This window comes from Belonocnema kinseyi, chromosome 3, assembly GCF_010883055.1.
Source record: "Belonocnema kinseyi isolate 2016_QV_RU_SX_M_011 chromosome 3, B_treatae_v1, whole genome shotgun sequence".
Taxonomy (NCBI): domain Eukaryota; kingdom Metazoa; phylum Arthropoda; class Insecta; order Hymenoptera; family Cynipidae; genus Belonocnema; species Belonocnema kinseyi.
Window position 1 is genome coordinate 60,651,069 of NC_046659.1, and position 12,963 is coordinate 60,664,031.

The 12,963-nt window shown below is 31.5% G+C and overlaps 1 protein-coding gene across 1 annotated transcript in view; it reads left to right on the plus strand.

Annotated features, from left to right (window-relative positions):
- LOC117168728 (protein enabled) overlaps positions 1–12,963 on the plus strand; it is a 48,549-nt gene extending 35,586 nt beyond the window's left edge. The window contains exons 6-8 of the mRNA XM_033354457.1: positions 4,559–4,756; positions 5,453–5,714; positions 6,742–12,963. Coding sequence (XP_033210348.1) covers positions 4,559–4,756; positions 5,453–5,714; positions 6,742–6,770 — 489 coding nt within the window. The 3' untranslated portion in view covers positions 6,771–12,963. The remainder of the gene's footprint in view (positions 1–4,558; positions 4,757–5,452; positions 5,715–6,741) is intronic.

Consider the following 12,963-nt stretch of genomic DNA (forward strand, 5'->3'; position numbering starts at 1 on the left):
GTGTGCTACATCGAATGGGTCAACTCGAGCCTAACCTAGAAATAAATCTAACCTAGCCTAACCTCACGAAACACAATTAAACTGATTGTGTTGTCCCGTTGTATTTGCGGTACCATTTGAATCAGCTTGGGCTTAACCTGCAAAGAGGTCAAACCGATCCTAACCTGAAATAACCTAACTTAACTTCACGTAACACAATTAAACTCATTGTGTTGTACCGTTGTGTTTGCGGTACCGTTTTATTCAGCTTCGGCTTAACCTACATAGAGGTTTAACCTACCCTAACCTAACAAAACCTGACCTAACATAACCTAGCCGAATGAAATTCAACCACCCGTGTAGCTATGTAAGCGTACGGTTCTCAGTCTTAAATGTGTGCTATATTTAATAGGTTGACTCGATCTGAACCTACAAATGAATCTAACTTAACAGAACCTAACGAAATTTTGCTTAACGCAACACAACTTAACTTAAGTGTTCCCGTTGTAACACAATAAAATTCATTTCATTGTACTACAGGTGGTTAAAAATTTAGACGCACATTACTCATTTGAAGAAACTTAGAACTACAAGTAGAATTGACCCCATTTCAATTAACCTGACAATGTTTAAATCAAATAAAATGTAGAACTGTAACTTAAACATGCAAATGAATAAGAGTTTTATTCAAAAATTTTTTCTCTCCGCTTTTCTTAAACTTAAGGGATATATTTATACTGTCTTTCGTGTTTACATTTTATCTTGCTTTTTATCGTAATTGAATTGATTTATAGACGTACTTCAGTCTATTTTCTGCCTGCTATAACGTGTCCTTTTTTCTTCGAAGGAACGATGCAAAGGGTTACGCTTACGTTTAAAATCAGTTTAAATTGTGTTTCGTGAGGTTAGGTTAGGCTAGGTTAGATTTATTTCTAGGTTAGGCTCGAGTTGACCCATTTGATGTAGCACACATTTGCTACTGGAAAAATATGCTTCCAGAGCTTTACGTGTAGTTCAATAAATTTCTGTTAATTCAGGTTAGGTGAGGTCAGCTTCTGTTGGGTAAAGTTATGTTAAATAAGTTGATATCAGGCAAGGGTTGATCCTTCACAGTTGTGGACATGTTTTTGAAGTGAAAATTTGCATCACTGGAATTATTTTGAAATTGATTTGCCTCAGTGCATGATTTTTCGTGATTTTTTGAGGTTATGGCTCAACCATGATGTGATGGGTGATTTTTGATACCGAATTTGATGATGGTTATGATACGAATATATTTAAGAGAATCCTGTAGTCATAAAACTCTTTAAAACTTGTGCCATTAACGGGGGTTATATAGGTAAATCCAGCATAAAAGAAAGGCGAAATTCATAAAAGTAGATTGACTAAAGATCTAAAAAACGGCATACTACGCAACTTGGTGACATATTTTTAAAAAAATTTTCTTGAAGAATGTGAACACTAAATCTTTTATGAAGTTATTCATTTTCATAAGTTCATAAATTCAGAATATGAATAGACAACTTGAGAGAGCTTTTCTTGCTAGGAATTTGGGAATGAGGAATTATTATTTTTATCAAAAAATTACTTATGATTCTAGGATCATGATATAATATTATATTATTCTAAAAGCTATTGCGAATACAAAGAATAAGGATGCATCGATTAGTTTTCGCACAAGAATGTAGATTTCACCTGCATTGAAAAGTGCAGTAAATTTAATTTTTGTCTAGGAATTTTAAAAATGTTGATTAGAAAAACGTTTCCAATCACTTGAAATGCAACTAACTTGATATCACATAAAATGATGCTATTTTTAATAAATTCGACTTGAATTTCTTTTGAGTTAGAAAAATTTAATTAGGAACATTTTTAAGTATAAAATCATTGAGTTTCAAATGAGCAATTTCATGTCAAATCATCTCAGGAATTTCAGCTATTAATAAATTTAATGCTTTCACAATGATTCATTTTGACAAAAAGACATATTTCGGGTTCCAATCATGTAAAAAAAATTAAGTTTAATAAAAAATTAATCTTAAGGTCAACCCTGAAGAAGTGAACTGCAATGTTCACGAAACATCGGCCAAATTCGTAGTTTTTTTTACACGATTGGAACCCGAAATATATCTTTTTATCAATTTCAGTTATTCTCAGTCATTTTGATAAAAATTTTAATATCCGTTCTTTAAGTTGTTGAAAGAAATACGATTATAATATTATTCTATTGAGTATTCTAATATTACGCCACACTCGGTCGGTAACGTCAAAATCTATAAGACTATTACCACTTGGTGGACTGTAAAGCATTGTTTATATAGGAGTTTGACGAAAATTAACTAATTTAGACGAAATTAAGTTAAAAATCGTGATATAAGTTTGCTTTCAAGGTAGACAAGCCATTTCTTTCATTATTTTTGGGAATTTGGAAAGTGTGCATATTAGGCAATTCACCACGATAAATTATAAATTGCCGTAATTTAGGTTATAACCTCAATTGTTGGCAACTTATGTCATAATACTTTTCGATATTAAGTGATTTGAAGTAGTTTCATATCAAAAGAGATACATCGAAGAGACTTTAAAGGATTGAAAAAAATTGTAAATCTTAGGAAATCTCAAGAGATTTTTAATGATTTAAAGAATTTGAAGGGATTTAAAAAGAAATGCAGAAATATTGAATGATTTTCAATTATTTGTTAAAGAATCCAAACAGTTTTAAGGATTTGCAAGATATTTGATAAGATTTTAAATCAATTTAAGTGATTTTAAATAATTTCAAACGAGTTACTGAAAATTTATTCAAAAAGATTTTAATAAATTTGAAGAGATTTCGAGGGTTGTACATTTTTAAAAATATTTTAAGGGATTTAAGAAAACTCAAAGGATTTTAATTATGTTACTTAATTTGAAAATATTTCAATTGATTTTGAAGAAGCTGAAGGGATTTCAAACAAATTCGGAGGAGTTTAAGAATTTTCAAGAAATCTTACAGAATTTTTAAGAAGGATCACAGTCTTTAATAATTTTTATTTTTCCTTGTATCTTTCTAAGTGCAAAAATAACCGTTTGACATCTTTGAAAAACACACTTTAACGCACTACCAAAATTCCAAGCTTTTGACCGCCAACTATCACAACATTGCAACCTAACCTCAATCACGGAAAATTATATTTTTTCTTGATGGATTGTTCAAATCGCACACTTCCCAAATTGCCAACAATAATTAAAGAAATGGCTTTTCTATCGGAAAAGAAAAGCCATATCAAAATTTTTCAATTACTTTCGTCTAAAATTAATTTTAGCCAAAATCCTATATAAACATTGATTTTCAGTCCACCAAGTGGTAAAACCTGATAGATTTTGACGTTACCGATAGAGTGTGACGTAATTTTAGAATACTCAATTGCTCGTCTATTGTTTAGATGGTTTTTCATTTCATGTACATCATTTTGGCGTACATTCTTTTTATTATTTCTCGAAAACTAGGGAGATCCCATTTTAATATGTTCAGGACCTGTAGAGGACGCTGTAAGCTATCCACATAAAAAAAGAAGAAAATAAACAGTTTTTTTTCCAGCAATGCAGTTTCAAAACTAGTTTTGGAAAAATCCAAGAAGTTTTTGAAATTTTCTTGTTAAAAAAATATTTTTTCAAAACTGCGTCCTATTGCGAATTAGTAAAAAAATATACTCAATATCATTAAAATCTCCAAATTTATGGAAATTTAAGAATAAAAGAATCAACATTTTCAATTTTGAATATCTCCTAAGTTTTTTGAGTTTTACAAAAATGATTTTAGAGTTTTTCTTCCAACACCTAAAAGAAGAGACATCAGAATTTTCGTCCAAATTGCTGACAATATCTGAAATTCTTCAGATGATTTGACATGAAATTGCTCAAATGTGTAATTATATTCTTAATCCAAATTTTTTTTGGTGCTAATTTGACTTGACTTCATTATTCAAGATTTCTTTGTGCTGCTAACTAAGTTATAAGTTTCTATAGTGCAGTTTATTTAAATTACATCTGTAATTAATTATAAAAATAACTGTCGCTTCACACAATTATTTTAGAAACATAAGGTTACATAAAACTTTTACTCACTAGAAAAGAAAGTCAATTAGATTATACTCAGTTTATTAGCTAGTAAAATACTCATACTCCAGCTTCTTATGAAACTACAAATAATTATTTCATAATTTACCTACGAGTTTCATTCTCTTACGCGTGGTCAATCATTTCTCCTCTTGGCCATATTGCCATATATTAATACTAAATTTACTTCAGTGCACCATTAATTATCTCTGAAATAGTATTTGCGCATCATTGATCTCCTTAAAGCTTACAGCCTTTTCACAGCTATCGTAAGTGGATCCGAACCTATAGGTAATATCGGCTATATAAAAGCAAAACCTTGGAATTTTCTAGAAACATTTTTTTTGTAGAATGCATTCATTACAAAAGTTATCCATTTCATTGCAATACGAGTTACATTTCGCATGTACATCTATTATCTTCTGTTCTTCTATAGTCTAAATAGGAGATTAATGGATTTTCCTTTTTGACCTTTAAACAGCAATCTCAGCCTATTGAAAATAGCGGATCGAGTACCAGCAGTAGTGGTAGTGGAGGCGGAAATTATGGCACACTGGGAAGAGCAAGCGGAGGAAGTAGCGGCGGAGGTGTTGGAATCGCTTCTATGATGGATGAAATGGCCAAAACTTTAGCGCGAAGACGCGCTGCGGTTGAAAAGAAGCAGCCGGAACCAGCTCCGGTAAACAATCTAAGATTTAATTTTTAAAGCTTGTTTCTCTTTATCTTTGAAATTATTTCGAATCAGCGTTGAATTAGCTTTATTTGATTTGAAATTACAATAATATTTTACATAGGTTTAATTTCTAGCTATCTTGTTGATTTATGGCAAATGTGATTATTTGTGAACCTAGATGCAAAACCTATTTGAAATATTAATTCAAACGAATAATTCAAATTCTAGTTCCATGGAAATGTACCCTGAAAGTTTGTCATTTTCCTGGAATTGGGTTTTCAGCGTGAGGTCGACAGTTTTTTTAATTGTCTCGGAAAAAAACGTGGCAAATGCAAAACCTGGTAATGGGAATAAATTACTAAAATGTCACTTTTAGAACTTAACTTTAAAATCTAAAAAAAATGTTTAGAAATTTAAAATGCCTTCACATCAATAGGAAATTATCAATATCATTTTATGAAATTACTTATAAATATTGCAATTTTTTATATGAGCGTATGCTTATATTTTAGAAATAAATAAATTTCCAAATAAAATACAAATTAAGTTTTAGTCATTTGTATTTTGTGTTATATAATTTCTCTAAAATATATTTCAATAACATTACAGACATATACATTCAATTTGTGTATTTTAATAAAAAATACTTTGTGCCCAACTCTACAATAGTTTACCCCACTCCAACCAATTATTTTTTCTCAGGAACCTGAAAGTTCACCTGACAAAAAATCCTGGGACAAAAGCAATTCGAATAACAAATTCTCCAACGGAGCCGAATCACCAAAAGCAAGTCGCAAGAGGTTCGGTTCTGCATCTGAAGACACGCTTCTCAAAGTAAATGGAGTTAACGAAGGATCTCCGTTTACGACTCAAGATATGGAGGCGTTCAAAATCGAGCTGATCAAGGAAGTCCGGAAGGAGTTTCAGAAGATAAAGCAAGAGATTAAGCAAGAAATCGTTGAAGGTAAATTTACCTTTCATCTACATTAAATCACAGGGTTGCTACAAGACCTGGAAAAGTCATGGAATTTAAAAATAGTTCTGGAAAACATTGAAAATTATTCAGTTCTTACAAAATTGCTAGTTATTTATTAGTTGTAAATTTAATTTTTAACAGTTGAAAATCGTATCTTTTTCAATTTTCAACAATTTATAATTTAACCTTTAAAATTTAACTGTTGATAAATTATGAAAATTAAAAATTCCATTTTAAGCTGTTACAATTTCAAGAAAAAAGTGATTTTTTTGTTAAAAACAAGTGTCAGAAATATAATATTTACATAATTTTACATGGCAATAAATAAAAATTTCAGTTCATAAAAAATGGAAAAAGTAGATTTTTTCCAAAATAATATAATACTGATAAAACAATTTTTTGTTATATTATGCTAGTATTTTTCGTCGTTCTTGCATCTCTTGCCTATTATTTTACATAATAGATACTATGGAATAACAAATTTTTCTGTTAATATTAATTTCATATGTTAATGCAAAAATTGTATGAAACAAAAAAAGAACAAAAATCTGCGCGTAGCGCTCGTGTATGTTTTTAGTTAGATAAAAAGCAGTAAAATCGACTTCATGATTACTGGAACATTTAACTTATTTCATAGACATTCCTAGTTTTCTAGAAAAAATGATTCAAAATTATGAAAAAATAAAACTTTATTATGAGATGGTAGATTCTCCTATATTTTGTTCGCAAAAAACTGTAACAATTCATAAGTGTGTGTAGAAGTTTGTAATTTTCTACAAATAAAATATGAAAAACGAATAGTTTTTCCAGGCTTATTATTTTTAAAAAATTACATATAAAAGTTTAATTATTCATAAATCTGTAGAAATGCATAATTTTCTACAAAAATCTTTAAAAAATTAATATTGAAACGACGTTTACATAGATCGTTGTAGTTTGTCTTGTATTGTTTCAAACTCGAATCAAATAAATTTTGTAATTCCAATCCAACACTGTATCATGCATTTTATTACAGCCATGAGAACCGAACTGAGTAGAAGGTAAAGACAAGCTGGCCTCCGATAAGCGCAAAATGAAAAGAGAAAACAGGACGACAGAAGTTGTACTAGGAAGCTCAATCGAAGCATTTTCATCGACAAGCACACATAGGTTTTTACCAAGAACAGTGTAGTTATACCCATGTATATCAACCTCTTGTGTAAGTACGTTAATCTAACTTAATATTTCAAGTGGTCAACGTTTCTCCGTTGCCCATTATACGATCGGTAATCGAAACTCGAATGTTGGATCAACTGAGTTCTATTTATTACGCTGTAGACGTACCGATTCTGCGTAGGACTTTCTGTAAACTAGGCGTACAACCAACAAACGGAAAGTCTGAAAATTCGAGTCAAGGTTCTAGCTCTATTACGTAACGAATTGTGAGTTACGTCTAAAACGAAAGTACAGATTATTTTAAACAATTTTCTTCGTACCTGTCAGTGCTAAATGCTCGCAACGAGCGATTCGAGTGCATCATATTTCTTTAGATATCTCGACGAGCTATTTTCTCGTGATATCTTTGAAGAGTTAGATAGTTATTTACGAGTACTAAATGTACTTTACTGCCAACTTGAAACAATCAAGAGCAAGAGCGAACGCTTCAGATCTTGTATACAAATTCGCTATTAGTTTCACGACACTCAATTGGTTCAACATAGAAGCCACACACAATGTACATTTATCATTGCGATATGTCAGCACCGGGTTTTAAAGCCACTTTTGTACTTTAGTGTCACTGTAGAAAATGAGTTCAACGCAAGAAAACGTGTATAGATATTCTTTCGCCAATGTCGTGGCACTTTGCGGATCGCTTACAAGATTTTATACGTCAAGAGGAGTGAATTCGATAAATTTACAACTCGGTAGATTTATCCTCGATGTGATACTTTGAATTTTTGCGAGTTAAAGACAAGCATATCACAGACATTCCGAAAGATACTTTTAGTGAGTTTCAGATATCTTATTTGTCTCTCAATATAAATGAAATTTTTAGACAACCGGCCGTTGCCTATGTGATTTTAAACTAGTAATTGAATCCGCATTTTACTGTGCAATTGCCACGACTTTGGCAAATGCAGATCACATTCACCTATTACTTAAGTGTACACACACACACACACGCGCGCGCGCGTACTCACATATTCACAAAAACTTGTAAAACATTTAAGGGGACGTCGTCCATAAGCTATTGTAGGAGATGTCTTAAAAGTGATTCAGTGAAGCTTTAAGACGATTTCTACCGAGTCATGTCTGATTAACGCGATTAAGACACGAGCATATGAACAATATTTGATCTAGGTTGACAATCGGGTCAAAGGGATTTTTTTAAATGGTGTATTTCGTGATCAGAGTCTGCCTCATGAAGAGAATTTTATTCTATTCTGCATGGAGGTTGTGTTTTTGCGGCATGACATCATTTTTCAGAAAAATAAAAATCCCGAATATTGAAAAATGCTGAAAACATAATAAAACTGCCGAAAATGTCTGTTAACGAAATTTGAATATTTCAAAAGTAAAATTTAGAGATTGAAATCAGTAAATTCCCGAAAAAATTTAATATTTAATATCTGTTAGAATATTTTATTTTGTGCATAGTTTGAAAATATATTAGAGGCCTTTTTTAATGTCAGACTGCAGAGTATGTCCGATATGCAATAACAATTTTATTGTGACAGGATATAATTTTTTTTTTCATGGAAATTTACTAATTTCGGGAATTTAAAATATTGATATTTTGAAAATTCGAGTTTTAAAACTTTAGTAATCAAATTATTTCGGGAATTTCGATTTTTACATTTGTAATATTGCAATTTTGTTAACAAATATTTTCGGTAGTTTTATTTTTCTTCAATAATTGGGAAATTTCTTCTTTGGTACATAATTATATTTTCTGTACTTTTCAACATTTGGCATTTTTTTTGTTTCAAAATCATGTCATCCCCATTTTGCTTGTGTTTATTTTAAACTTTGTTTAAAATAAGAGCAGAAATAACGCAACCTTAATCTAAAAAAATCGTCGTTACCACTTCTACTCGCTCGCAGTGATCGTTTTAAAATGATTTTATGAATTCGGACTGCATAAAATCCATTTTCGTACTTATCACCATGTCATACAAATTACATTTTAATATCGTGAGTACGGCGTACTTATACAAATCGTCCATCCATTAATTCAATAATACATTAGGTCAATGGTTAATTGCTTCATTGGTTTATTCATTAAGTCAGTTCCTCTGTTCACTTGTTCAATACACCATCTATTCATTAATTCGAAAGTCCAGTAATGAGTATGATAATTTATTAAACACTGTGATTGCAAAAGTGGCAGGTGCAAGGAGACTAGTAGCGTTAGATTGTGAGGTTGGAAAACTTGAACAATTTGAATACGGTCCTAATTAAAAATATTTGTTTTTAAAGAAATAAAAAGGTTTCTAAAAAGGAAATTTGAAATATTTAAGTTGAATCAATTCGAATTAAATTTGAAACTTAAAGAAATTTCTTATATCCTTTGAATTACATTCTGAATTGAATTGAAGGGACTCAAACTAAAAAAAATTCGATTTAAAAGCATTTCAATTCTCAAAGGCGTTAAAATGTCTATTGAAATGAATCTCTAGTGCTTTTAGATTTGTTTGCTTTCGAATTTAAAACCCTAAGCAAATGAAACAGTATTTTCTTCTACCATCTTTTTGAAGTCACAGTTGCTAAATGAATAATAAAATTAATTCTTTGAAGACTTGCACCAGCGAGCAAGTAGTAGTTTATTGGGCGGAGAAGAAAAGTTTAACTATTAGAATTTTATAACGTTTGTTTGGTGCGACGCCAAGCAATAGAGATAGTATTTCGATAATTCATCTACACTTTATTACAACTTTTAAGCTGTATTATAACACTGAGAGAAGGAACAATTCCACTTGACTGAGACCTAATGAATAATCGCCGTGATTCATCGTAAGCGCCCATGCCGCGAAAAGTTTCTCCGACGAATTAGACTAGCGACAGCACGTTAACAAGTTTGTCAATCTTGCAAAGTCCTCGCTGGTAAAGAGGACACTTTTAAAGAAACGGTTCATCAATCTATGTTTGATGCACAAGTTTTGTAAAGGTCACCTATTTGACGATGTTTCCAGGCTTAACCACGACCCCTAGTGCAATTTAGGCAGAGAAATAAAACGTTTCTAGTGATAATTCAGTTCATATCGATTGATCATTCATTTACAGCAAGAGACGATGAGAAGGTTTGTAGTTCAGAGAAAAAATTGCAAACCCCTAAGGCTGGGAAGTGGTGAAGCTCGAGTGATTCTAATTTTGAGCCCAGGACAAATCAAACGTGACACGAATATCGTGTCATACACGGATTTTTCAGTTTATAAGTTTAAAAAATTTTGTATTCCATTTACACGATCGAAGTATTCGATGTGCCTCTTTTGTACATGACCCAGTAATTTGATATAAGACTATTATTCTACTTTCGAAAAACGACTTCTTATTACACTACTTTGTACGTATCCTTTTGTATATACGATTCTCGTACAGCTCTTCCATTATATCTATATTTATTTTTTAATTTGAAAAAATCGATGTGGGGGCAAAGCAAGTGCAAATCGACGCGAGGACAAATTTAGCTTTGCTTTTTATTTTTTTTTCAAAACGTTCCAAGTTGTGCGTTTTAATTCTAAGTTATGACTCTTAAGGCGTTCTGTACAAATAGATTTCTTACTACTTATTCGAACCACACGAAAGATTGTAATTTAATTTAAAAATTTTAGATAGTCTGATTGCAATAACCGTTAGTCTTGAAGTGAAGAAGACAGAAGGTCTGCACTTTTTCACCCAAGATAAAATCAGCATAATTCTGATATTTTAAGCCGCGTTGTTTATACTCTTCGTTTTTAGCAAAGGCTTTCGCGCCTTGTCCAAGCGTTCAGATGCACACACGAGATTCAACCTTCGCCTCTTGTCAGTTTTCGAAGTTTTTATCAAAATGCAGAAAAAAATTGAAATTAAAAAATCTGTAAGAGTCGGCAACAGGTTTTAACTGACAGGAAGCGTTTGTTGAGCTACTCCGCATTTAGGTAGAAACTTAAGTATTCCACGTTAGAGGCTGTTGTTTTTACTCGTTCATTTGAAATGTGCAAGTGATACATTTCAAGCAACACAGTCCGTCGGCAACAAAAAAAGCAGCCCCGTTCGCAGGAGAACAGTTTAGTATTAGACGCATTTATACAATAGAGCGATGCTTTCGAAAATGTAGGTAATGATTTCGATGGACCTAACTGTGAGTATTAAGAGTGTTTTTAATGATGAAAACTTTTTAAACACAAGCATGTCAAGGTGAAAAAACATTCACCGGCGATTTAACACGAGAGAAGTATAGTAATCGCGGCAGTTATAATGCTGTGTAATGTAATAAGGACTATATCATCAATGAAATATATACGCAACTGAAAACTGATAATATAGAAGGGCCTACGACCGGTTACGGAGATTTAAAATAATCGAGTTCTTGCTGCTTTCAACATTTTTTTCGACACAGGATTTTTTAATTTTGAATTCTGTCGTTTTAATAAATTATTTGAAATAGACTTTCATCGGCCGTGGGTCCATTGTTTAACGAAATGCACTTAGGATTATAAGAGCGCAGAAGATCCGGTTAGATAGATCGCTTATTAAGATTATCTCGTTACTTACTCATTCTTCATAGACTACGACCGAGAATCGCAGGATAGAAAATATTAAATCGCATCCGTACTTTTCTAGGGGTTTCACTCTACGGAAAATGAAATCATACATTTGGAAGCTCTCAAATTTCTTCCAACTAAACTTGAAAATTTTCAAAATAGGGTTCATTTAATTTTCCGAAGAGTCGAAACTCGACGCTTACAAATTTTTGCGTAGCCAATCTATCAAGATAAACTTGAAAGTTTTGCTTCTGATTTACAAGTCTTGTTTTAAGTTCTCAAAATAACTTTAAGTTTTCATCTAAAATGGTTTACTCTTGTAACCAAGATATCTGCTTCAGCAATTAATAAAATTCTTTGTTGCTTTTTACGCCACTGATGTTGGGATTCAAGTTATACTTTAGATCTTTAGAACATGCTGGATGCATGATTTAATTTACAAAGTTTGATTTTAGCCAAACTCGAGTCTCGTAACTCATAATAATTGATTGATTGTCTTCGGCGCGCATAATGCCTTAACAGGCAACGAAGGTTGAACATTTACCAAAATCTCCTGAGAAGAGAAAGAGAATTTTTCGCCCCTTGCAAAGTGGAGCCATACGTACTATTGTATAATCAGCGAGTAACATTTTGATAATCGTTTATTCGTCTATTGGCTTAACTGATAAGTAATCAGTGCTTCGATAAGTAGTGTGTGTGATCTCAAATTATTTGTTTTTGCAATTTAAATAGAATAATTTCGAGTAAACTGAATTCTAACTCCAAGTTTTATGAGTCATTGTTCTTATTTTGAAAAATACGAAGAAACTATTTAAAAAGAAAGGCCTAATGTCGCTTTTTTAATTAAAAATGTTATTTAAATATAATTTATTGGTGAAGATCACTAGGCTGATTATTTAATAGATGATTTAATGAATTATTTAAGTATTTAAATTTTAGGTTTAAAAATAATTTTAAGATTATGATTAATTTGTTCCTATCTTGAAATGGCTATTTATAAAATACGAAAGGAATTCCTGCTAAATTCGGAACAAGATTTTGGGTCAGCGAATTCGAATACCATCCGCCTTGCTAGTTGCTCATTTGTCCGACTAGATATGGCTTTTTCCACTGATGTACAATTATTGTCGAGCTCTTATTTGAAACTTCGCACACTGTTATCGAGGAAACACTGACATGAGAAATACACGCTAACTGTTGTTAATTCATGTTAAAAGGTATAAATGACAATTTTCTAATACTGACATCCGAGGATGTATAAATAAATAAATAAATAATAAAATAACACATGGCTGAAGTGAAGACGTGATTGAAACATCGCCATTTAAGTATTTGAATCTAGCGATAAGTTGTGAAATTCATGTGTTTGATACGTTTAGCTATGCTTAAGTGAACCGATAATAAACGCTAAGCAAGCGACAGTCATGGCGAACACTTCATTTCTCGAATGCGTCTTGAAAATATTTGTATGTAAATGAATGAAAAGGTAATAAAAAGTATACATGCCACATTGA